The sequence below is a fragment of the Mustela nigripes genome, chromosome 9 (genome assembly GCF_022355385.1).
Source record: "Mustela nigripes isolate SB6536 chromosome 9, MUSNIG.SB6536, whole genome shotgun sequence".
Classification (NCBI taxonomy): Eukaryota; Metazoa; Chordata; class Mammalia; order Carnivora; family Mustelidae; genus Mustela; species Mustela nigripes.
The window spans coordinates 2,497,919-2,522,981 of record NC_081565.1 but is presented as its reverse complement, the minus strand read 5'-3'; the positions used below and the strand labels follow the sequence as shown (position 1 = coordinate 2,522,981).

At 67.0% G+C, this 25,063-nt stretch overlaps 1 protein-coding gene across 7 annotated transcripts in view; it reads left to right on the top strand.

Annotated features, from left to right (window-relative positions):
* The window catches only part of RXRA (retinoid X receptor alpha), a 76,361-nt gene extending 54,751 nt beyond the window's left edge, over nt 1-21,610 (top strand). For all 7 annotated transcript variants that reach the window (XM_059410363.1, XM_059410364.1, XM_059410360.1 and 4 more), the window contains exons 3-10: nt 1,989-2,139; nt 2,216-2,395; nt 10,180-10,349; nt 12,655-12,784; nt 14,326-14,458; nt 15,407-15,498; nt 17,133-17,238; nt 18,690-21,610. In XM_059410363.1, the coding sequence (XP_059266346.1) occupies nt 1,989-2,139; nt 2,216-2,395; nt 10,180-10,349; nt 12,655-12,784; nt 14,326-14,458; nt 15,407-15,498; nt 17,133-17,238; nt 18,690-18,837 (1,110 nt within the window). In that variant the 3' untranslated portion in view covers nt 18,838-21,610. The remainder of the gene's footprint in view (nt 1-1,988; nt 2,140-2,215; nt 2,396-10,179; nt 10,350-12,654; nt 12,785-14,325; nt 14,459-15,406; nt 15,499-17,132; nt 17,239-18,689) is intronic.
* Nucleotides 21,611-25,063: the final 3,453 nt, after the last annotated feature.

The following is a 25,063-nucleotide window of genomic DNA, read 5'->3' as shown; positions in this document are numbered from 1 at the left end:
TCAGCACTGACCGTCCGTCTGCCTGTGGCTCCTTCCCATGTGGGTCCCCGGGCAGCCCCCTTCCTGCTACAGCCCTGCCTCAGTCGGCCCGGGGGAGGCACCAGTCCCGGGTCAACTGAGGAGGTTGGGAGGGCAGGGGGCCCGCCGGCCGCCCAGCATGGCGCGGGCAAGCACGGAAGAGGAAATGCCCAGGTTCCTCTCCCTGTGCTCCCGGTGGGTCCAGCCCCACGGAGACCTGCCCAGGCTCCCACAGCGCGGGGACAGGCCCCCTGCTCTCGTGTCCTGGGTGGCTCCCTGCGGGTGGGTTCATGGGGACTGGCTTGGCGTCCCCTTTGCCCAGGACTGGCTGGCAGCGCCTCCTCCTGGAGGCCGAGCACTGAGGCAGCTGCCCGGGCATCCGCTGGGTTATCCGGCCGCAGCCCTTCGTCTCGCACACCCGGGACCGCGAGGGCAGAATGACAGTGATTTCCCCAAAGGCACACCGTGAATGGAGCGGGCCTTGCTGAAGCTGCACTGTCCCCCTCACCCCGTTCCTCCCCTGTCCCTACCCGGCCTGTGAGCCCCGCGGTGCTGCGTCTCTGACCGCCTGGCTGGGGTCACTGAGCAGCTGTGGACAAGCCAGCCTCTTGGGGCCTCGGTTTCCCCTTCTGCAGCACACGAGGGGCTCCTCGTGCTCACCACCTGCCACTCCAAGGCCTCAGCTTCACCTGCTGTTCCGCCAGTCCCCCGGCCCGGGAAATGGGGTTTGGGGGGACGTTCCCACGCTCTGAGGGGCACGCACACATGAACCCGGTGCGGGCTCTGGGGCTCTTACAGACTGAGCCCCTGCTCAGGCCCCTGTCTTCCCTGGGGGGCGCTCCTGGCGCCTGGGGACGGAGCAAGTGGGCCTGCTGGCCTTGCCCGGGGGGCTGCTCTGTTTTTCGTGGTGCCCCACCCGGGTCCTGCGAGGGTTAAGTGTCTTCACGGAGCCGCTCGGCCCAGGACCGAGAATGGGCGGGGGACCACACGGAGGCCCACGTGGAAGGAAGCTTTGGGTGGTTTCTGCTTCATGTGCCTTGAGCCCACGCTCTTCCTGCCCCTTGAGCAAAGGGGTGGGGGGCAGTTTGGGGGCCGTGGGGAAGGAAGGAGGCGAGGTTCCCGCTGGCAGGAGGGGCCCGGGGCTACCAGGGGACAGTGTGGTGCCTGCCACCCTTCCCCACGCACGCCCGCATCACCCGGTTTCCGCCTCCGTCGGGTTTGCAGAAGTGGGGGTGCGGGGGTGCCGCGCGGCTGGGGTCCTGGCACCGGGGGAGAGGGGCTGGCCTGTGGGCTGCCGTGGGGAGCATCTCTGGGCGCTGACAGCAGCCCTGGACTGGACGCAGCAGAACCAAAACTGCTGTGTCACCGCTGTGTCACAGCCACCGGCGGTTGCCGGGGTGACTGGTGAGTTTCCCACGCTTCCTCCAGGCGGGGCGGGGCTGGGCGCCGAGGGGGTGCTGGCTTGGCCCTGCACGCCTGGAGCCACATGACCCGGGACCCCCACTCTGATCCCTGAGGTCCTGGCAGGGTGGCCTGCTGACATGGAGCCCGACTCTCTGGTCTACTGGGACCAGCCCTCGGCGCCCACCATCTGTGGGTCGCGGTTCCCCCAAGTGCCTGCCTCACAGGGACGGTGGCGAGTACACGCGGTCTTGTCCAGGGCGTGCGCAGTAATGGGGCCCGGTTCTTGTTCTTAGCTGAATGAGGGGCGGGGGCATGAGCAGGGCCTCAGGGGTCTTCCCCTGAGGTCTGGGTGGGCTGTGGGCAGAGCAGCCTCCTGCAGCCTGGCGGCCGCTCAGCACAACTAGGCCCTGCCCCTCCCGAGCTGTGTGGCCTGTGGCGGGCAGGGCCCCCCTCTGAGCCTCGGTTTCCCTCTCTGTAAAGTGGGGTTATGTTGGCGACTCCCGACCGCGGGGTAGGTGCTGGGGACCGTGCCGACCCACCGGACACCCCCACTTGTCCCTCTTCAGCTCAGCTCACCCATGAACCCCGTCAGCAGCAGCGAGGACATCAAGCCTCCCCTCGGCCTCAATGGTGTCCTCAAAGTTCCGGCCCACCCCTCAGGGAACATGGCGTCCTTCACCAAGCACATCTGTGCCATCTGTGGGGACCGCTCCTCAGGTAGGCCGCCACGGGACCCGACGGGCGGGGCGCGGGGGCCGGCCGGGGCGGCGTGGTCACGGGCCTCTCCCCGCAGGCAAGCACTACGGGGTCTACAGCTGTGAGGGCTGCAAAGGCTTCTTCAAGCGGACGGTGCGCAAGGACCTGACCTACACCTGCCGGGACAACAAGGACTGCCTGATCGACAAGCGGCAGCGGAACCGCTGTCAGTACTGCCGCTACCAGAAGTGCCTGGCCATGGGCATGAAGCGGGAAGGTGGGCGCGGGCGCCGGCCGGGGCGGGGGGGTGCGCCGCTGCGTCCCGCCTGCCTGGGTGCTCGCTGCCTGCGGACGCGGGGCTGCGCGGAGGCTTTGCTCCACCTTCCCTGGCACCTGCTGCGTGCCCGGGATCGCTGAGGGGGGACATCCGTCCTTCCAGCCCGGTGATGGACTAGCGTCGATCAAACCCTCCTCGTGGTCGTGCCATGAGGTCGTGGCAACCCGGTGCGTGGTTTCTGGGGCGCCGGGCCAGGGCAGAAGCACCGTGAGGGCCGAGGTGGGAGGTGGGAGGTGCGGTCGGGGCGGGAGGAGCCCAGGGCCACGGGTGCCTGCGTGTCCTGAGCGACGTTTCGGGGTCTGGCCAGGGGCTGATCAAGGCGGCCAGGGCGGGGACAGCACGGAAGAGGGGGCGGACCGGAGCAGGACACTCTGGAGACCGAGCAGGTGTCCCCAAGCCCACCAAGTGCCGGGGTTGCCCTGGGCCCCGCTTCCTTCTGCGCACCTGGAGGAGGCTCCCTGGGTCCTCAGAGCAGTCGGACTCTTGGGCTTGGGTATGGGGGCCTGCTTTATGGACAGTTTGTTAGGGGCAGGGCAGGGAGACAGCTGGCATGGAAGGTCACTCCCCTGAGGCCACTGAACTTAAGTGACTCAGCCAGACTTGGGCCCGAGTCCTTGGCCCCAGCGTGGCAGTGTGACCTCCCTCTGCCCAGCCTCTCCCTGTGGGCCTCAGTTTCCCCATCTGTGGGCTTGCCGACCGCTGCGTCCTGCTGGCTCATTCCCTGGGTTACTCTGCTCCTGTGCTCAGATGCAGTGGGAGGGGCCCATGTCGCTGGCTCCGTGTCTGCTCCTGTCTGAGCTGCCTCTGCTTCTGACGCGGTCCCCAGGCTGGTGGCCCACCGCCAAGGACTGTCACCTGCGGTGCCTGTGGCTGTCCTCTCATGTTCTTTTCTAGCTCCTCTGGTTCTTGGGGAGAAGCTGAGACCCAGACGGGCCGTGCGGTCCTGCAGGATTTCCTGCTCCGGGCTGCAGGGGACAAGCAGGACATGGCGCCGCTCCCGGCAAGGGGAGCCGCGGGCTCCGGCACTGAGCCGCCGGGGCCGGCGCCGTCCGTGGGGAGTGGGTGCCCCCAGGCCTTCTGGTTGGGTGCCTGTTCCCTGTACTGCTCGGTCCACCCACTCTTCCTCGTGCAGGTGGAGGGACTGAAGCCGAGGGTCCAGGGCTTGCCTGAGGTCGCACGCCAGGTGGCACGCAGGCGTCTGGCTCCCAGTGCTGCCCTCCTTCCGCAGGCCATCTCGGGTGGAGGAAGCCTGTGCCCGGCCGGGGGACATGTGCATCTGGCCCCGGTTCCCCTGGATGCCGCTGTAACCAGGGAGGCCTTGCTGGGGGAGGTCCATGCAGCTTTGTTGCTGGGATAGGAACTCGGGCAGGGCAAGCATGTCGCAGTCAGTAGACAGGTGTGTGCCCAGGTGTGGGGCCTGGGCAGAGGGCTGGGTGCCAGCATGCTGCGGGAGGCTCGGGCTCCCTTGAGGACAGCCTAACACAGGGCAAGCCTGGGTTAGTGCCGAGACCGCTGGCTTGCCAAGGCAGCTCTCCTGGTGCCAGGCGCCATGCTGGGTGCTGGGCGCGAGCACTGAGCTGTGGGCAGGCGTCCGCTGACCATGATTGTCACGTTACCAGGCAGGCCCTCGCCCCTGGTGGGGTCTGTGTCAGTCGGGGAACCCAGCTGCGGGCCGATGTCCAGCCTGATGCCCTAAGACTGGAGGGTGTGGGGAGAGCGTGAGCCCAGCCAGAGGGCGTGCGTGTGCTCAGGCTGAGAACACGAGCCGGTAGAGCTGCTCCTGGACGGCTGCGGAGATGCTGAGCTCTTCCTCAGCCTGGCTGCTTTGGAGCCTGGGCGCCATCAGACTCCAGCTGCCGCCGCCTCTGCTCGTCCTGGGAGAGACTGGGTGATGCCTGTCTTGTCCCAGTGCAGCTCCAGGGTCCCAGGGTGCAAGAGGCCTGGTCTGGCCCCTGCCCTGGTGCCCTCGGGGATAGGGTGTTGTGTGCAGGGCCTCACTGGGCACCCTGCCCCATTGCCCGTGCTGCTGGGCTTCTCGGAGACAGACGGGCTGCAGAGGTGGGGGGCGGCTGGGCGGCCCCCGTCAGCTCGGTCCGGAGTCGCTCCAGCCTGTGTGTCTCTCTTGCCTTGCTCTCTCATCTGATGGATAAATCTGGTGCTTTGGGTGCGTTCCTGAGGTAGCACATGGCCCTCAAGACCTGAGTTATGGGCCGTTAGATAAATACCTGATCCTGGCAGGGCCCACCTGCTTCTTGCCTTGTATTGGATTTATAAGTCACGAACGTGCAGTAAAAACCCTCCCACGGAGCTCTCTCCTGCCCGAAACACAGCAGCACACAGCCGGGCCCCTCCCCTGTGCTTGCTCAGTGCTCGGGGCCCAGTGCACAGCCTCTGTCTTGAGTGGAGTGACCAGTGGCCCCAGTGTGACTCTGGCACCGGTCCAGCAGGGAGCTCCAGGGTCTCCCAGGCCCCGAGGCCTGTGGCTGGGTGCTGGGAACTGCCCTGTCCCCCCGGAACTCTCCTGAAACCGCTCCTTTCCTCTTTGTTGTCTCGGAGACGAGCTGGGGCCCCTGGCAGCAGCAGGGCAGTGTGGCACCCCCAGGGAGTGGGGGCCGTGCCAGCCAGGCTTGGCCTGGAGCGCAGAGGATGGGAGGTGTTGGCTTCCAGGATGGCCTGGGCTGCGGAGCCCTGCAGGGAAGCCTGTGATCAGGGCCCCGGAACGAGCGAGGAAGCGGGCTGCACCCAGACGGTGTCCCCCAATGCAGCGCGGGACGGAGCAGCTCGGGGTTGGCATCCGGACTGGCTGACCCTCAGGGAGAGCTCAGGAGTGGCTCGCTCTGGCTCAGAAGGGACCGAGACCCCTCCTTGGTGCTGGCAGATAGCATCTCTGTTGGGCAATGCAGGGGCCTGCGTACACAAGCACCGGCTTGGGACTCGCTCAGCCGCATTCCCGGGGAGGTGGGGGCTGCGGCCCAGGTGGGAATGTCGGCCTCTGGCCAGGCTGTGCCCGGGCCTGTCTGCTGGAGCGCACGGTGGCAGGGCTGGTGGGGGGCGCTGCTGGCGCTCCCGGTCTGATGGGGGCCTGGCCCCACCTGGGGTGACGCCCGCCCAGGCTGGAGGAGCGCCCTGCTGCCTGCCTCTCTGCTTCCTTCTTTCCCTCCAGGAAGGCCTCTCCCTGCTTCCTTCCTGCCTCCCTTTGCTTTCCGAGCTCCGTCACCTGACCCCGTGTGTGCATGCGTGCGCGTCTGTGTGTGTGCACGTTTGCATGTGTGCGTGTGCGTGTGCTTGCACAAGTGCCCCACACATTCCTGCTGTGGACAAAGAGCCCAGCTGGGTTCCCGCACCGCCCCGGTGACATCGAGGGGGTGACTGCCTGTGCCTGTTTCCTCAGGTGACCGTGGTGGCGCAGCGGCTCCCTGCGGAACAGGACAGCGGTGATGTGGGGTGGAGAGCGGAGAGCGTGTGTGTGTGTGTGTGTCTGTGTGTGTGAGAGAGAGAGAGAGAGAGCATGTGCGGGGTCACTCTTGCATGCCGACACCTTGTCCTGGACTGAGTGCCCGGAGAGCGGGAGGGACGTGTCCGCTGAGCTGGAGAGCCAGTCGGCAGGATGGTTCCTTCTCTGGGTCGGACGAAGGGGCTCTGGGCCGTCAGTCCTGTCTGTCCTGGGGCTGCACACGGGACAGAGGAAGGGCCCAGCCAACTGGCAGCAGGCTGGGGTGCTGCCTTCCAGAGACACCCCCTGCCCACGTTCTGGCTTCCTGCCCAGCCCAGCAGCCGGGAGGGGTGGCGGTGGGCACCAGGACGGGGGTGGCCTGCTCTGCCCCCCCATCCCCACATCAGCATCTCCGCAGATGCTAGGGACCCCGGTCTTGTTGGGTGTGGAACCCCCTCCCAGCCTGTGCCTCTGTGGTCTTCCCAGGGTCCCACAGGGCTCCGGCCTGGGGGTATAATGAGGCCCCGTGTTCGCAGACGCCTCCTGCCTGAGGCTTCCTGGCGCCAGCACAACGTAAGGCAAACATGACTCTGTCTGAAAGGTGATTGAGCTGGCAAGACATAAGTCCCCGGGCTCCCTCCTGCCCCCTCCGTGTCTATAAATAAAACCATAATATTTATAATGATGCCATGCGGAGCTGCCAGCCTCCGCGGCTTCAAAGTGCCTCATGGAGCGTTGGCTCCTTAATTCGCGCCGCCCCCACGGAGCAGGCAGGTGCTGGGGACCTCCACCCCACTCTGGGTGCTGCCCCGCCTTACGGCCACCCCGTCCGTCCCGTCTGTGCAGTGAGAGGAGACCCACCACCGGCCGCGTGTGAGGAGTGTGGGGGCAGGAGGCACGGAGCCGTGAGCGCCTCGAGGGTCCCGCCCGGGGCCAGCACCGTGCTTCCCCGCTCCGGGGCCGAGCACGCGCAGCCACAGGGCTGTCCAGGGCGGGGCAGGACCCAGGAGGCCGGGCTGCCAGACTCCTGAGCCTGGAGCCACCCACTGTTCTGTGAGCTCAGCCGGGCCCCTCGGCTGCTGCGGGCCTGTCGCCCCAGCTGGTAAGACGAGGTGCCTCTTGGCGGCCTCCTGGCTCTAACAGCTTCGGGTTCTGCCCAGAGCACAGACCTGGAAGACCACCCCATCCTCCGGGTCTCAGGGACACAGGCCCGCCTAGACGCGGGTGTGTCACCCTGGTTGCCGGCCTTGTGGCTCGGGTGGTTCTCCTGGACTCTCACCCCCTGTGGCCGAGGGGGACCGACGAGGGGCCCAGCCCCCACCCCCTGTTGGCGTCCAGAGGCCCGGCTGGGGAGGGGCCAGAGGATGGGCAGCCGGCCGCAGCCATGCCGGCTCGAGCCCCCGTGGACACCCCTGCTGTCAGAGTCTGTGGAAGAGCTAAGTTCGCAGTGGCTCGGACTTGGGGCCTCCTGCCGGGGCTCCTGGCCCAGCTGGTGTGGCGTGAAGGTGTTGGCTGACCCGCCTTGAGAATTGCCGTGTGGATGGCAAGTCCCTCGCTTGAGTCGGTGCTCTGGGTCCCAGAGAGCGTAGCCTCTGGCTCGGGGTTGGGCCCGGACACCACTTGTCCGTGCACGAGGGACATGGGGCCTGCCCTCAGGGGCCCACGGGTGGTCAAGAGGTGTTCATGTGGACGGTTAGGGAGCTGTGGGCCATGTTGTGGGAACCCCTGGGGCCAGCACCATCGGGGACCCCCCACACCCCTGGGCTGCAGGCGTGAGAGCAGTGAGGACCGGCCGATCCTGGGAGCTGCGGACACGGGAAGCAGGGCCCGCTGGGAGCCAAGGCTGGGCAGAGAGGGTGCCAGAACCGCGTCACCCGCCCTCCTGCTGGCGCCTCAGCGTTTGCCGAAGCCAGTGCAGGGCCCAAGGGGAGAGGGACGGGTCAGACAGTCTGAGTTTGGGCCCTCAGAGCCAGAGCCGGGGGGTGGGTCCAGGGTTTCTCGGAGGGGTACTATGTGTGGTCCCCTGGAGAGCTCCGGCCCTTGGAGAGGAAGCCCAGCTCCGTCGAAGGCCCAGGGCTGTCGCACTCAGGAAGCCCCGGGAGGGGCCGTATCTTCTGCTCTCCAGAAGGCCCTGCCCCAGGATGCTGGACCCGGAAAGAAGGCACTGAGTGTGGAGTCCCACGGGAGCGTGAGGGGTGAGGGCGGGGTGCCAGGCTGTGGCTCTGCAGGGACTGGGGCTCCAACCTGGTTTTGGGGATGTCCGTCTGCGATGGGTCAGAGATAGGGAGTAGGAGGTGGCCTGAGGAAGGCCCGGCGGAGGGAGAGAGGTCCCAGCGTGCGGCTGGTAGCCTTGGGAAGGCCTCGAGGTCCCTTGGCTGAGCCGGCCCCTCCAGGCTGGCTGGAAGCTGGGCGGTGGGCCCGAGGCCCTACCTACAGCTGTCGGACTCCGCTGACCTGAGCTGGCTTCTCTGCGGGGGCGCGCCCTGGGCGGCTTCAGCCCCCCCATGCACGTCACTGTGTGTGATCTCCATGCTCTGCCCTGGGGCCCCCGGCAGCGGGCTGTGTACCAGAGCCTCGGAGCGTGATCAGGGACGGGGGTGGTGAGGGTCTGGGAGGTGGTGGGAGCTGCTGCCACGTGGCCCGAGCTCCCGTCAGGTGGTCTGGGCGTCTGTCCAGGTGAAGGTTCTGCAGGGCCCGTGGAGTGTGCTGGGCCCAGCAGACTGGTCTGCTGGCGGTGGTCTTTGGAGGAGGGGCTGCCCGGGGCCATCTCCTGAGAATGGCTGCTGCCCTGTTCTGAGCCCTGGGGTTTCTGGTAAGGGGTGAGCAGCCGGAGCTGCTTGGGGTGCTGTGAGGGAACCAGGCCTGGTGTGTGCGTCCTCACTGGTGAGGAGCCTTCCGGACCTGGAGTGGGCCCAGCTTCATCAGTGCCCCTGGGCTCTGCAGCGTGGGGCCATTTCCAGGCTCTTCCTCTCCTCTGGGATGGGCATGTGGACAGAGGTCTGAGTCCCGTCACCAAGCTCCCACTCTGTGATGGGGTCTCCAGGGGCCCCAAGAAGCCGAGGGTCTTGTCTGGGGCAGGGGCAGAGAGCCGGCCCTGTGGAGGCCGAGGCCACCCCAGGGGTCTGGTGCTGGGGCGTGTCAACGCGTCTGGGGCTCAGGAGAGCATGACTGCAGAGGGTGGCCTTGGGGGAGGCCCGTCCTGGTGCTGCTTTGACAGCCTCTGGGGGCCCCAGAGCCTAGCCATCTCAGGCTTGACCAGCGCCATGTGGAGAGCCCTTCCCGGCCCGTGGCGAGTCTCCCCACTGCTGACTCGCTTGCCCCAGGCGAGCCTTTGGTGCTAGTACCAAAGCAGAGGGGGAGGAGACGGGGGTCAGCCCAGGGGGCCGAAGCCACCTCAGGAGCCGTGTCGGGGGCTAGTGGGACTCTGGGGGGTGGGGGTCCATGGCCCAAGGTCTGTAAGCAGACCTGTCCACGTGGGGCTCCGTGGGGTTGCTTGGAAGTCAATGCCTCCATCTCTGCCTCTCTGTCTCCCTGCATAGGCTTCCCTCCCTGCTAGGCCACCCCCTGACCACCCTCTGACCACCCCTGTGCTCAGCCCTCCCCACAACCCCGACCAGGCCAGCCTGGGGTATCCTGGCTCATACTAGGGATTGGCCTCCTGCTTCTGGTCTCCCTTGGGACCCTTCTTCTTTCTACAGCTGGAGACGCATGTGCCGTGCTCTCTCCTGTGGCTCGTCAGACCCTGTGCAGGAACGTGCCTCCTGCCCCCCACTGGTACCCCTTGCGGTGTTTCTCCAGCCAGTGGGAGAGGTCTCCGTTTATCAGGAGTGGCTCTGTTCCGGCTCTGGGCCTTTGCACATGCTGCCGCCTCTGCCTGAACTGTTACCTGTTTTTTTTTTTTTTTTTTTTTTTTTGCCACTTCTTCCAGGAAGCCTTCCTGGTTTTGTCCATAGTCCATTGAAGCTTTTTTCACTGTATGCTGGGAGTGCTGCTCAGCAACCAGTCAGCTGCGTGAGAGCGGCCTTGTGTACTCTGGCCGCTGTGTGCCTGGCCCTGGATGGGTGCTGGTGTGGCCCGGTGTGTTGGGTGGATTAATGTAGGGCGGTTGTACCCTGTGTTCTGGGCACACTTGGCCACCAGAGGCCAGACCTGGGACAGAGATGGGGCAGGGTTTGTCCAGCTCTGAGCCATGCCTCCCTCTGTGGCCCCGGCGGGCGCGCTGGCTCGGCTGGTGCTGCTTGGCTCCTGACGGCTGAGGGAGTCGCGGGCTGACCGCCCCCCCCCACTGCAGCCGTGCAGGAGGAGAGGCAGCGGGGCAAGGACAGGAGCGAGAGCGAGGTGGAGTCCACGAGCAGCGCCAACGAGGACATGCCGGTGGAGAAGATTCTGGAGGCGGAGCTGGCTGTCGAGCCCAAGACCGAGACGTATGTGGACGCAAACATGGGGCTGAACCCCAACTCGGTGAGCTCTGCCCCTGCACACACGGCCTCCCCCGGGGCGGCAAGGCCAGCACTGCTCGGGGACCGTTGGCCCCTGGTGGGTGGTGCTGGAGGCCCAAGCTGTCATGGCCAGCGCTGAACGCCAGGACACAGCACGTGCTGTCCGGCTCCTTGTGGCCTCGGGCCATTGCTCAGCTGGGTCTCGGGAGTCCTGTACCTGCCCCAGGCGTGCAGGCCGCGGGGTGGTTTCACCTGTGTCCTCTTGTGGGGTCAGGGCTGGGATCAGAGCCCTGTGGCTGACCCTGAGGTCACAGCAGCCTCCCTCCCTCTGTCCTCTGCCTGGCCCAGAGCGGCCGCCACCGTGCTGGACAGAACCAGCTCGTGCCCTGCAACTCCAGGGCCTTTGCACGTGTGGCTCCCCCTGATTCCTCCTCAGGCTTCTGTCTGGCCCGAGGTGTCCCTTTTCCCGGGGGCCCCTTTCCCGCCGGCCTGCCTTCATGGCCCTGCAAAGGTGTGTCTGGCCCCATGACGGGGCACAGGGCTTCCTTCCTGTCCCCCAGCACGCGGCAGCCAGTAGTGGGGCGTGTGGTGTGTTGGTGCCTGGAGGTGGTGGTTGGTCACGGCCCAGCTCCAGCCAGGACCCCGCCTGCCCGTGGGCACTCACACAGAGCCCAGGCTGGGAGGGTCCCGTGTGCTCGCCAGGCCCCCGTGGCCGGGTGATGGGCCGTGCCTGTTCCCCTGTACTTCCCCGCACACCGCGGCCCCCCTCAGATCCGTGCCCTGTCAGGGAGAAGGCGCACATGGGGTCGACCCCTGCAGTCCCAGTGAGGGGAGGGGAGGTCAGCTTCGAGGCGTTCACGGTTGCACAGGAACTCCAGAAGGAACTGGGAAGTGGGCAGAGGGTTGCTAAGCCAGGACATTCTTAGGAGCAGCCGGGGCCGCCCTCTGCTCCCTGGTGTGGACCCCACAGAGGGGCCGGCTGAGCAGGGAGCGTCATCTCGTGCCCAGCAAGTGCCTGCCTTCCTGCCTGCCTGGGCCTGGGCTCTCCCCGCACGGGGCTGCCCCGAGCCTCTGAGGAGCAGAGTCTGGCCATGGCGGAATGCACTAGAACCCAGCCCTGGCGTCTGGCGTGCTGGCCGCTGGGTGCATCTCACGCAGGGACTCCGTGTGGGTGGCCCCTGTGCCCGTGCGAATTGCGGGGTGGGAGGAACACCCGCGGGGTGTGGCACAGGGCCCCGGGCTTCTGGATTGCACCGAATCTGCTGCCGGGGACGGAGGAGGGACTTGGGGTGAGGGCCAGTGTGGGGGCGCTCTGGGTGTTGGCACCCTGGGCTGGGGGTCCCTTGTGCCCCAGAAACCCTGGCTGACGCCTGTGTGTGCAGCGCCGTGTCCCCGTCTGCACACCCCAGCCCCTTCCAACCCTGTGGCCTCTGTGCCACTTTGTTACCGGGCGTCCCACATGTGCCCTCAGCGGGCCTTTCCCGCGGGCCCCGCGCGTTCCGACTGAGCCTCCCTGTGCGGCAGCTGTTTGCTGTCGAGGCAGGGAGCTCTTCAGAGGATGCCCCGGCCATCGTGTGTGGCTGTCGTCCTCCCCCTCGCTCAGGACCCAGAGGGTCCGCTGGTCAGGAGCCCCGAGGGGACTCCCCTGAGGCCTACCTGGGTCTCCTCATCTGTGACAATGAGGGGGAGTCTCTTCCGGCTAGAAGTTTCTGGAAGGGCCTCTGATGCCCCCATCTGTGTGCGGTCTCCACACCCGGTAGGAAGAAGTGACCCAGAGGCGTCGGCACTGGCCACTGTCCTCAGAGTGCCCCCCAGCCTGGCACTCGCGCCCGCACCTCCGTTTCCCTGCCTGTGACTGGGGGCACTTGGCCCCCACACCTAGGCCTTCCTACAGCAGTGATTTTAGTGTCTTACAGTCCTGGAGGTCTGAAGTCCGCAGGCAGCATCCGGGACGAGTCGCGGAGTGGCCAGAGCTGGTTCCTTCTGGGGAGGACGTCGCTTCCCTTCCCGCTGCTGGAGGTGCCGCCTCCTCGGCCCGGGCCCTCCTCCAGCGTCAAGCTGGCAGCTTCTCTCCTGCTCACGGGCTCCCGTCTCTGACCCCTGCTTCCTTCTTTGGGGACCCCGTGATGACCCGGACCCCCCTCAAACCCTCCCTAGATCTTGCCCACAGAGCGGGGCGCAAAGCAGCACTAGCCACGGGCTCGGGGGGCGAGGACACGGGCCTGGGGCCGATCTTCTGCCCAGGGCTGGGGCAGCACATGGAGCAGGGGCCCGGTCTGGGCCGTGCTCTCAGCCGGGCGCTCAGTGGGTGTCTCTCCCCCACCCAGCCCAACGACCCCGTCACCAACATCTGTCAGGCCGCGGACAAGCAGCTCTTCACGCTGGTCGAGTGGGCCAAGCGGGTCCCGCACTTCTCTGAGCTGCCCTTGGACGACCAGGTCATCCTGCTGAGGGCAGGTGAGTGACTGGGTTGGCCCTGGCAGGGAAGGGTCGGTGGGGGGAGAGGGCGGGGACCTGGGGGACACCCCTTTCTCCTGCAGTGTAGGGCTCCCGTCTGGCCCTGCTCCCCCCACCCACAAGGAGGTCATCGGTTTCGGGTCTCTAAGTGGCTTTCGGAGGGTCAGGGGGTGTCTGGGGACCCTGGAGAGGCTGCCCTGGAGGGTGTGTGCTCCGACCTTTCCCTGCCCTGAGTCCTCTGCTCCTCACAGGGGGTAGGAGCACAGACTCTGGGGTTCGGGTCAGGCCTGGCTCCCGACATGCTCCAGGCACGCCGAGTGCAGGTTCCTGCTGGAGGGACAGAAGGGGCGGGTCGCCAGCTGTGCGGGGTGCTGGGCCTTCGTGGGGGGTGGCAGAAAGCACCCCCACCCCACCGGCCTCCTGCCCCACCGGGCCGTCTGCACGTGCTTGGTGTGTGGGAATGTCAGAGGGCAGCCCTGCCCCATGCCTGCCGGGCCCTGGGTGCGCTTGGGGTAGCGGGAGAGGTGGTGGCCGGCCCAGAGGTAGGAGGACGCTGGGCAGGCCCCGGGGGAGGGGGTTGGCAGGGAGAGGCAGAGTGATGCATTGTGCGCCCGCTGTGGGGGGACAGATGCTCTTGGGGCCAGCTTGGCCTGCAGCAGGACTCATCCCTGGCCTTGTGGGTGCCTCCAGTTGGGGCATAACACCTGACGCAAAGGTGTCGGGGCCGGGGCTCCTGACTCCCTGTGTGATGGGGTGAGCTCTGGCCTGCACCGGGCCTCAGGTTCTCTTCTGAAAAATGGGGCTCTAGTTCTGGAGGACTGTAGGTGGTCGGAAGTGGGATAGCCGGCGTGACGCTGTGCCGCGGAGCCCAGAGCCTTCGGCCCGGGAGTGTAGCTGTGGACAGGGCCATCTCTGTGGAGGCGGCTGGGGCTCCCGTCCATGGGACTCCTTGAGAGCCCGGCACAGAAATCATTTCTATTTCGAGGTTTGCTTCCATACTTTCTCCTAACCCGGGATGTCTCCTCCGGTTTGTCTCTGCTGGGAGCCCACGTAGAGGGAGTGTCCCGTCCGCCCGAGGCTCTAGGATGCGGTTTTTTTTTAGTTTAAGAATCTATTATTTTGTGGTGCCCCACGTAGCACGCAGTAGCTGGAGAGTTTGCCGCTGAGACCAGGTGGGTGGCCGCTCCTCCGTGGCCGTCCCAGAGAGGATCCCCACATCCTCCATGGCACGAGTGTCCTGCCTGTGTGGGAAGGGACCTCCCAGGACGCGTGGGTTTGGGGAGCACGTGGGTTACACAGAGCCAAAGAAGATGTTCTGTGCGGGACTTCTCAGGGCCTTTACTGCCCGAGTTTGCACCACAGAAGGAAGAGGCATGTCCTCAACATTGGTGCTCAGGAGCGTTTCTGTGCCACAGCCCTGGGATGCGGAGTCCCCAGAACCCCCTGTGGGACATTCTGCAACAGTGCACGCTGCCTGTGGAGGGCTGAGTGGCAGCCCGTCCGGGGGGCCCCCGTGTGACCACGCCCCCTCCTCCCCCCAGGCTGGAATGAGCTGCTCATCGCCTCCTTCTCCCACCGGTCCATCACCGTGAAGGACGGGATCCTCCTGGCCACCGGGCTGCACGTCCACCGGAACAGCGCCCACAGCGCAGGCGTGGGCGCCATCTTTGACAGGTGGGGGACCCGCCTGGGTTTGTGGCCCCTTCTGTCCCCGGAGGGTGTCGATGTGGACATAGGAGGGCGAGGTTCTGGCCTCTGCACATCCCCGTGCTGGGGACGCCCAGCGCGCAGCGGGACAGGCAGACGGGCCTCCTCCGGCTCTCTTCCTTGAAGCTCTGGCGGTTAGGAGGGCTGCGCCTCGGTGTCCACAGAGGCCTCTAGAAAGTATGGCTTCCTGGGATCTGCTTGGGTTTAAAGACATGGCCCCCGCCATGCTCCGAGCTGCCCGTCTGTGTCCAGCTGCTGGGAGGAGGCGACGGTGGCAGGGCGCTTAGACTCCAGCAGGCAGCGTCAGGGACACCCAGCTCCTCCTTGCCCTCTGAGTGAACAGAACGGGAGCGTGGCCTCGGGGCACCCTCTGGAGCACCTGTCCCCTCTGACTCTGACCTCCAGGCTCCCAGGGATCTGTTCCCTGTGCTGCCTGCCGACCGTCGGGGACCCCCGGCTCCACGGGGTGACCGTCCAGGCCCTCCCTGGGCCACCGTCCTTCGTTCCCTGTCCAGTCTCCGACCGCTGAGCCCTCCCCGGGCACGGCTGTCGAGTTTTGGGGGCCCGTGAGTAGGCAGAGGAGGTCGGGGAGCTCAAGCCGCAGGGAGCTGCAGACAGACGCACGCCACAGCCCACAGGGGCTGGGCCAGCCGGGGGTGGTTCAGAGTCCTGCCCTCTGACAAGGAGCCACGGCTTGCTTTGGCCACGAGTGTCTGGTAACAAAAAGCGAAATGTCTCCCCGCCCGGCAGCTAGGTAGGGGGAAGGAAAGCCACGTCCTGGGGAGAACAGCTTTCCCGTGGGCCGCAGGGCCTGGCCTCGGGCCGTAGGGAGCCTGTCCTCAGGGTCTTTCCGGCGGGGGCGCTGGGGGGGGTGCAGTCTGACCGGACGGCGGTGGTGGCCCGCTTCCTCTGCAGGGTGTTGACGGAGCTCGTGTCCAAGATGCGGGACATGCAGATGGACAAGACGGAGCTCGGCTGCCTGCGCGCCATCGTCCTCTTCAACCCCGGTACGGTCTCCCTGGCCCACGGCCTGCCGGCCAGCCCCGGGCCCCCAGCGCTCGCGGCCGCTGCGCCGTGGGGCCTGTCGCCCATCCCTCCTTGCGAGGGGAGACGAGCCCTGCCGCCGTCTTCTCACCGCGCTCGTGAGCACGACACCTGGCGTGGCCTGGGGAGCTGTGCTCACCCCTTGTGGTTTGCGTGCTGCGTCCAAAGCGTGGCCCCACTCTGCCTGGAATCCTGGGCCCTGGAAGAGGCAGCCTCTCCGTGAACTTGTAGTGGGCAAGTTCTGGAGCCCGGGCTGGCGGTGGGGGTCGGCGCACACAGGGGTGCAGTGTCCTTCGGGGCTGCTGCTGGCTTCGCAGGGAGCTGGGGGGCTGGCCAGCCAGCGGGGAAGCCCTGATGGTGCCGGGGCGCTGGGCCCGGACCTCCCGCTTTCCGCCAGCTCCAGTGCTGAGGGAACTGGCTGTGGGAGAGATGAGTGTCTTCCTGCGGGGACAGCGCACATCCAGGGGCACTTGTTCCCCAGGTTTACGCTCTGAGCCTGTGGTCCTGCCTGCGTGGGAGCCGGGGCCGCGCAGCTTAGCCTTGCCGGGCGCCCTCTCTGTTGCGGCTGCGCATGGCCTGGCTGCCGGCACGGGGTCCCTCGCTGCGGGTGCAGGAAGGACGTGGCCAGAGCGGAGGCCCCCCAGGCCTGGGTGCTGAGCTACAGAGAAGCCTGGCGCGTTCCTGAGGTGGCCAGGGCCCCAGGTGGCCTGCGGCTTTTGCACTGGACCCTGGTGTACCTGCCGGGGGTGAGGGCACTGGTGTGAGCCCCCCAGTCTGTGGCTCAGAGGTGGCCTGTCCCAGCACGGAGCCACTGTGGGGCTCACTGGCTTCAGATGGTAGCAGTGGGCAGCTGTGGGCTCCAGCGTCTGCCCCAGGCCTGTCAGGATGGGCCACCCTTGGCTGGGGCCAGACCTGGGGCCTTTGAGCCCTAGCGTGATACCATGTGACATGGTGGCTGCTGTGGAGGGAGATGGGTTCGTCTCTGTGGGCGTGGGGGGTCGTGGGGAGCCCCGGGAGACGAGGACGCCGAGAGGAGGACCAGCCTGGGTGGGCTCTGACCGGGTCGGAAGGGCCGGGCTGGCTCACCTGCTCGAGCCCTGGGACGCCCGTCGCTGCCTCCCTAGATCCCAGCCCTGGGCCCTGGAGGCTTTGGTGGCTGACGTCCAGGCGCCTCTGTCTACGGGCTCCTGCCCCAGGGTCCCAGGGCTCAGGCTGGCTGTCAGCCTCTCCCCCCACTGCCCTGTGTACGGGTGATGGTTCTGAGCTTTCCTCCCTCTCAGAGGAACCGGCTCCCACTTCAGCCTGGTTGCCCTGGTGACCAGGAGAGGGCGACGGTGGCCCAGTGCACTTGACCCCCGATGGGGAAGCCGAGAGCCGGGCGTCCAGGCGTGGGCTGCAGTTCACGTGTCCAGCGAGTGGCAAGCCGGGACCCAAGCTAGGACTCGAGGGGCGGCCTTGGGGGCGGAGCCTGTCCGGCTGCAGCTGGCCCCAGCCGGGCGGGCCCCCGGTGGGGAGCGGCCCCCGGTGGGGAGCGGGCCTGGGTGCCCCGGGCAGCAGTCTGGGCTGAGGCCGCTGACCTGCGGCCCCTCCCCCGCAGACTCCAAGGGGCTCTCGAACCCGGCAGAGGTGGAGGCGCTGCGAGAGAAGGTGTATGCGTCCCTGGAGGCCTACTGCAAGCACAAGTACCCAGAGCAGCCGGGAAGGTGAGCCCCAGCCCGGCCTCCCTGGGGGCCTCAGGGGCCTGTGACCCCCGCCCCAGGCAGGACTGCCCCCCCGGCCCTTCTGGTACCTTTGTGTGAGTTAGAAGGCAGCACCCTGCTCCGTGGGGGGGAGCCTGTGCGGGGCATGGGGGACGTGCCCGGCGCTCCCGCTGCCCCTGCAAACATAGGCCCGCGTGCAGCCAGTGCCCTAGGGCCTCCCCAGCCCCTCATGGGCTCCCCTAGAGCTGGGTCTTGGCATGCTTGCCCGAAGCGGGGACAGATGCCAGCACATGATAGGCGCTTGTACATGTGTGCAGAGCTGTGCAGGCACCGGGGGCGCCGGGGTCCACAGTGCCGGGTGCACGGCAGGTGACAAGGGGGACTGTCTGTGGCTTTGGTGCCATCGTGAGTCTTGTCCTGACTCTGTCCGCCCCCCCGTACCCGCAAAGGGCCTCTCTCGGGAGGGCCATGCCCCCCTGCCGGCCGCCAGCCCCCGCCACCCCCCCGCCGGACGCACGCGCAGCTGCGGGCACGGGTGGCTGTGCCCTGCTCCTCACGGCCCTCATCTGGTTCGGTTTAAAGTGAACCTTGCTGAGGAGGACGGAGGGCAGGCTTGTTTTTCCTGGCTCCCCGCCGCAGCCATCTCGCCGGCTCAGCAGAAAACCGCTTTCTCTGGCCCCGGTCCAGCCTCTGCTGCGTTTTTTTTGCCTTAAAACGTGGGTTGTGTGGCCGCCAGACCAACCACAGGGCTTTCTCCCCTAAAATACAGACGTTGTGAATAATTAATGAGCCCCATGGCCCCTCAAGGGTCCGTGCCGTTGCTGGGGGGACGCGGCAGCCGAGCCTGGCGACCCCCCCGAGCCCTGCACCTCCCGCCCCCCTCCCTGTTCATCTCCTCCCACGGCTGGGCAGGGCCTGGGGATCGAGCCTGTGGCTCGGCGCCAGCGGAGCCGTTTCTGGGGAAGGGGTGGGTGCCGGCCCGCGGCACAGGGGACGCCAGTGCTTTACCAGCCGCGGCTGGATTGAGCCCAGACCTGCTCCCCCGGCCCAGAGCCGCTCTGCCTTGACCGCCCCACTGCCACCAGACGCACTGCCAGTGCTCAGACCCCTCTTCCCTGCTCGTGTTCGGAGCAAGCGCACGTCGGTTAACTCCCCGTGAAGCTCTGTCGAGCCTGCAGCAGCTGCCGTTTCGCCCCTGATCCTTCCTCCTGAGTCCCTCTGCCCCGGGCCTTCGGGACCCTCGTGGCTGCCGCGCACGCTCCTGCTCCCAGGCCTGGGCCTGCCGTCTCCGCTCCCTGAGAGGCCCGGCCCCCCCTTCCCTAAGGCTGTGCACAGGCCAGGCTCTGCTGCTGCGGCTTCCGGGCTCCGTCCTGTCCCCAGGAGGCCACCGGGTGCCCGGTGGAGGGTGGAGGCGGGGAGGGTGGCCGGCGCGCCCTCACCGGGCCCTCCCACAGGTTCGCCAAGCTGCTGCTGCGCCTGCCGGCCCTGCGCTCGATCGGCCTCAAGTGCCTGGAACATCTCTTCTTCTTCAAGCTCATCGGGGACACGCCCATCGACACCTTCCTCATGGAGATGCTGGAAGCCCCCCACCAAATGACTTAGGCCCTCCAGCCCGTCCTTTGCGCCTGCCCCCGGCCTGGCCGCTCCCGCCCGCCGCCTGCTGCTCTTCTCAGCCGAGCCGTGTCCCCTGCCCCTTCCCTGCCTGGCCTCTGCGGACAGGGGGACGCGGCCTGCTAAGCCTCCGTGTTGCCACCTCGCCGTTCCCAGCGCTGCTCGTGCGGGAAGCCGGGTCCCAGCTTTCCCGGGGTAGCGGGGCCAGCTCTCCGGGCCGCAGGCCCACCCCTGGGTGCCCCCTGCCGGTGTGCCCCACCCAGGCTCAGGAGCAGGGGTACAAAGACTCCACCTGCCCCCCAGCAAGGCGAGGGGGGCTCTGGGGTGAGCCAGCTTCCCTCATCGTGAAGGGTGAGCGGCCCCTTTTCCAAAGATGACTTGCCGTGTCACCCCCAAGCCGAGCAGGACAGGAGCTGCTCCAGCAGGGTTCCAGGACCCTCTCAAGGCTTCAGGGCTTGGGGTCACCCGCCTCCCCGCCGACCTTTCTCTTCAAGTCCCCGCTTCAGCTTCTCCCCCTGCATTGCCGTACGCAAGCCGGGGCGAGCAGACCCCGTGTGCAGCCCGGCCTCAGTTCTGTCCATGGGTTTAGTCTGGGCAGAGGGGCAGGCCAGGCCCCGTCTCGGCAGGATGAGCCCGCTTCCCGGCCTTCCCCAAGTCCGGGGCCATGCTGACCTGTCGAGGGCAGAGGTTGGAGGCAGGAGGGTGCTTTGTCCAGGGGGGTCTTCAGGCAGTTGGAGGGAGCCAGGGGCCCCCCGGGGCACATGGAGCCAGAAGGCCTCGTGGGCAGATAAGCCCAGTGGGAAGGGGCAGGCAGGCTTCCTCTGGAGCTATTGGCGGAGGGGCCCCCGACGCCGGCGGCCTGTTCTGTGCAGACGAGTCCTGGACTCGGGGACTGTGGCCTGCCTTCGTCCTGGGGCGTGCAGCTGGATGCCCCTCGGGGACAGCCAGCCCAGCTGTTGTCGGAGTGACCGCCTCAGGCGGGGCTCCAGCACGTGCTCCGGCTGACGGCACCCCCGGCCAGGCTGGTGCCTGCTTTTGTAGTGTTTCCACAGCCGGGGCAGGGGTGTGGCCTCCTGGGGTGGGGCGCTCTGCGCTCCATGGCATGCAGGGCTCTCTCAGGTTGAACTGGCTTCTTTTGCACTGTAACGCCCTCCCTTTGGTCTGAGTGCTTCCCGGTCTTGCGCTTCAGACTCCACGAACCCAGCGTCTGTCGCTGCTGGGGGCCCGAGCAGAGGCGGCAGGGGGCGGGGGAGGTGGGCAGCTCTGGTGTCCTCAGCCCCTGAGGGGTTGCTCTGTAGCCAGGCTTCCCTCCTGGGGCCCCCATGAGCAGCCCTGGGTTGGGGGTGCCTTCCCCAGAGTCTGGTTTCCCACCTAGGGCAAGGCAGGGCGGGGCCTCCAGGCCCTGTGGGGCAGGAGGTGGCCCTGCTTTGCCTTCCAGAGGTCTTAGCCCACCTGACGGTGAGGCGCCGGGCCAGGGCTCTGAAAGCCTGCCCGGAAGCCACCTTCCTCTGCCACCAGCAGCTCCTGAGGAGGGGAGGGCCTGCCCAGCTCCCAGACTCTCCCGAAAGTCTTGGAAGCCTGTGGGGGCTCGGTTGTGACAGGCAGTGACGCAGGCACTCTTGGGGACTCTTGGGGTCCCCCCAGTTGTGGGGACGGTAGACTGCCCCACGCCCGATGCCCCTGGTTCCTTCCGCAGTCGGACGCGCCCCGTCACCCCTGCCCCTCCACTGCCAGGGTCCTTGGGCACATGGGGGCCTCCGTGGAGGAAGCCCAGGGCTGGGTCTCTTGGAGGGTCGGCTTCTGCACAACCTCCCCGTTACGGGCCCGGGGGCCCCGGCTGCTTGTCCATAAAGCCCTGAGGCTCCCAGGCTCCGGCCTGGAAAGCCGGAAGCCCCCAGCCCGTCCGGCCGGCGGGCGCAGCACTGTGGGCGCGCAGGGCTGTCCTCTCCTCCGTCGGCTGTCCTTGTCGTGCTTCCTGCGCCGTGGGGGAGGTGGGGAGGTGGGGAGACGGCGCGGGGCTCGGCAGAGAGCTAGGAGCTTTATTTAACCGGACCGCTAGTCGTGTTATCAATCTGGTTCAATTAAGGTGATTTTTGTAATTATTTTTATTATTATTATTATTTTGGTGGGACAATCTTTAATTTTCTAAAGACAGCACTAACATCAGCTTGCTGGCCACCTCGCTCGTCCCCGCCTCGGCCCGGCCTGGGAGCTGCCGGGGCCCGGGAGTGCTGTGCGGACTCACGTTCCCGCTGTGACATCGGGGGCAGGGAGCGAAGACGACTCTGCCTGCGTCTGCAGGGGCTGTCCTTGGAAGCCGACCTGCCCTCCGCGCCCGGAAGCACGTGGTCTCTGTGGCGAGGGCCCCGCGCCCCCGGCTCTCCATGTCTCCTGTTCCTCGAAGATTTGAGCCCGCGGCAAGCGCAGACACCGCGTGGAGCCCCCTGGTCTGTGGGGGCCGCCGGCAGGGCCTGGCCTGATGTGCGGCCAGTGGGCCATCAGCTGATGTCGTCCCCATCATGGAGTTGGGCGCGTGGCCTGTGCCCTGTCGGCGCGGGGGTGTGGCATGACACGTCCTGCTGCAGAGACAGCGCGGGGCTGGCGGCGCCGACGGCCCACGCAGGGCAGTCACCAACGTTCTGTCTTCGTTTCTAATCGAGACTTTCCCCCGTTTTCCTATACACCTGCTTCACGTAAGCAAGTACGTGAGGACCCTCCGTGGGGAAACCGGGTTTGCGTGAGGATCTCAAGGCGAGGAGTGCATCTATTTTCAGATGCTTTGGAGCAAAAGCAGCTTTACCGGCCCCCGACCCTTAGCAAGGCCCTCTCTGGGACGCACCTCGAGCCCTCTGGAGGGTGATGAGTACAGAGTAGAGAGAAAGTGTCTAAAGCATCGGGAAAGGTAAAAAAAAAAAAATCTATTTTTGTACAAATGTAATTTTATCCCTCATGTATCCGTGGATGGTGGGGGGGTGGGACTTGTTTGGTTTCTGCTTCTAGGGCTGGAAGAGAGACCGCTCTCCGGGAAGCGCTCGCACGGCCGAGGTCGCAGCGCGGGCTTTGTGCAGATGGCACGGACGTTTCCCCTTGGGCAGGGTGGGCCCCGGATGTCCAGGGTTTTCTTCCCCTTCTGAGTGATTCTCGAAGCCTCGCTCTGTTCTCCCCCGTCGCCAGCTGGCCTTCCCGAGACTGTTTGACTGTGAACTTTCTTCCCTGCGCGATTGTTCTCGGAGCACCGGCGCCCCTGGTGCCGCACGCGGACCCACAGCAGCGTTAGAACGTGGAAAGAAAAACACAGGAAAACGTGAGAGGAGAAACAAAATATGAGCGTTTAAAAATAGATCCCACTCCCGTTCTCATTTGTTCTGCTGGGGGCTTTCCTGTGTGGGGCCGGGAGCGGGCCGTGCGAGAGGGCAGGAGGGCTTCCTGGGGGCGGCGCGGGCGTGGGGGCAACTCAGCTGCTGCCCGACCTGCAGGGGGTTGGGGGGCTCGGATTGTTGGCGCCCCGTCCTGCGACCGTGCTCCTTCCTTGGTCTCTGCTCCGCGGCCCTCATGGAGCCCCTGTGGGCCCCTCTGCCTCACTGGACACTGGGCACGTGGCCACCCGCCCTGCCCCAGGCTGCCCCAGCCCAAACGGGCCAGCGCACTCATGCGGGGCCACAGAGTGAATGACGTCATCCAGCTGCCACGTTCCTAACGGAGTAATGACGGCCCACCTGCTTGCTCTGTGCCGTGTCGTAAACGCTCTTCATCTCCGTGCTGTCTGGGGGCCGGGCCGGGCCTGGCTGCCGTTGGGCACGGGTGTCCGTGTCCTCCCCCAGCTCCTTCCCAGGGAGGCTCTGGGTGCCCTGAGGCCTGGAGTCCTCTGCCACCAGACAGACGGCCGGCTGCAGGCGAGGGGCGCTTTCAGCCAGAGCGGCGAACCTCACCAAGGCAGGCCCGCGTCTGCCCTCCCCAGCAGGTGCGCCCACAACACGTGTCCACACACGGCCCGTGTACGCGCACGTGCACGCACAGGCTCCACTCACGCAACCCAGCTCTCGCACAGAGCTCAGGACAGGCGTTCACAGCATGTGTACATGTGACATGAGCGCACACACCGTCCTAACACTGTGGACACACCGCGTGCGCACAGCCTGCATACACAGGTGCCCGCTTTGCACACCGGCGTGCAGGGGCCTCACAAGGCCTCTGGGAGTGCGACGCAGGACAGAGGGGTCTCCCCCGGGGGAGTTGGCACCCCCCCACATGCTCCCGCTCTGTGAGCTGGGCCTGACGTCTCGCTCCTGGGGCCCCAGCCGTGGCTGGCCCAGCCTGCTGCTGGCTGTGCCCATGGGGCCTCAGCCTGGACTCCCCAGGAGGCGTGGGCACAGGGAGGCCCACTTCTGTCTGCAGCAGGCCCCCCACCTGCTGGGACTGGCCGGGACCCACCCGCTCTGCTTTCTGTCTGCTCAGAAGCACGTGTTACCAGCCGTGGGGGCTGCCTCTGGGGTATGCAAAGAGGCTCAGGCCTGGGGGGTGGGGGTGGGGGGCCGGGAGGCTTGCCTTCCCGGGAAGGGGCCCTTGTCCTGCCTTCCACATGACCAAAGCCACCGTTGAGTGCGCTGTGTGGGGCCGCCGGTCCCTGGTGGGCCCCCTCCCCATGCAGGTGCCAGCCCAGCTCTGGGCGGGGCCTTCAGGACATGCCAGGTGGTCGCAGGTGGGCCGGGAGGGCGCCAGGTGTGAGTGTCCCCGTCCGACAGCTGGGACAGCTGCAAAGCGAGGAGGGGCCCCCCGTCCTGCAGGGGCCAGCAGGGAGTGTTCCTCACGGGTTTTCAGGGTGTGGCCCTGCCCAGACCCTGCCCTTGGGGCCGGGAGGGCCGATCCCTGTGTTCCTAAGGAGCTGTGTGGGGGACCCCGGTCTGTCGGTCCGAATCAGTCAGGGGCAGCCCTGGCCAGAACAGGCCATTGACTGAGATGACCTCCATGGGGGCCACTCCTGCCCCCAGCCAGGGTCCCCCAAACCTGCTCCAGGACGGAGACCCCCAGGAGCACAGCTGGGCGCTGTGCCAATCCCGACGAGGGGAGCAGAGGCACGTGGCCAGGAGACCAACGAGTCCTGCCGGGCCGGCTTGAACCCCAACCTCTGCGGTGGGTGGAACCCCTGGAGCCCCACCCCCAGGAGCAGGGCCCCCGCTGACGCATGCGTGCACCCAGCATGGCAGGCAATCAGGCCTCTGGCTTCCCTGCTGCTCCCAGCCCCCGTGGCGGCAGCTGCCCGGGGTGGTCCCCCTGGACCAGAGGTGCTGGGCACAACGGCTTTGTTGCCAGCACAGGCCGCCCTGCTGGGGTTTGTAACTCCAGGGCTCCAGAGGCCGGGGGGTGGGGGTAGCATTTGGGCTGGGACAGCCCTGAGCACCCACTGTGCAGCCCGGAGGCCCGTGACTGGGAGGGGCTGGTTCCGCCCTCAGCAAGCAGCCGGGCAGGGTGCTGGGAGCTCGGGAAATGGGGGAGCTGCTGGGGAGAAGCCCTGGCACCCTACTTCGGACACCTGGGACAGGGGAGCTCGTGCCACCACTGGGCGTGAGGGCAGTGGCCCGCCGAGTGATGGGAACCCGTGGAGGGGGCAGGGAAGTTGGGGAGGCCTCAGGCAGGAAGGGGCGGGAGCAGGGGGAGTCAGGGAAGGGGCCATGTAAAGCGCTCAGTCCCCAGCGCCTAGTGCTGCAAGGGGCCCGTCTGTCCCTAAACTCGGGGGCTGCTGGTGACCTCGAGTTCTCCGAGTGTCACCCTACTGGCCGTTCCGGCGAGCGGTTCCGGCGAGCATTTCCGGCCGCCCTCCAGCTGCAGAGCGCAGGGGGCCCAGGCTACCCTCCCTGCTGTGTGCGGAGCCCTGGGGAGTCCTCAGTCGGGACCGCCCAGCCCCCCCGCCCATGGCTCCCCAGCGCAGGGGAGGCCGCGGCGTGGAGCAGCACTGCCCTCTGCTGGACGCCCTGGGGCACAGCCGACCCGGCTCCCTCCATCCCTTCCAGTCCCGGGGAGCCGTCCCCCCGGGGGTCTAGCATCAGAGGTCCAGGCTGGTGCCTGGTTGGGGGGAGGGGGACAGCAAAGACCCCACCTGGGGCCTGGATCCAGACAACTGCCCCCAAGTCCCCACTTCCTGTTTCTTGTTCCAAAGAGGCTGTGACATAGGGCCAGGACCCGGACAGGGGTGGGGGTTGGAGCCCTCAGAGGTCAGCCC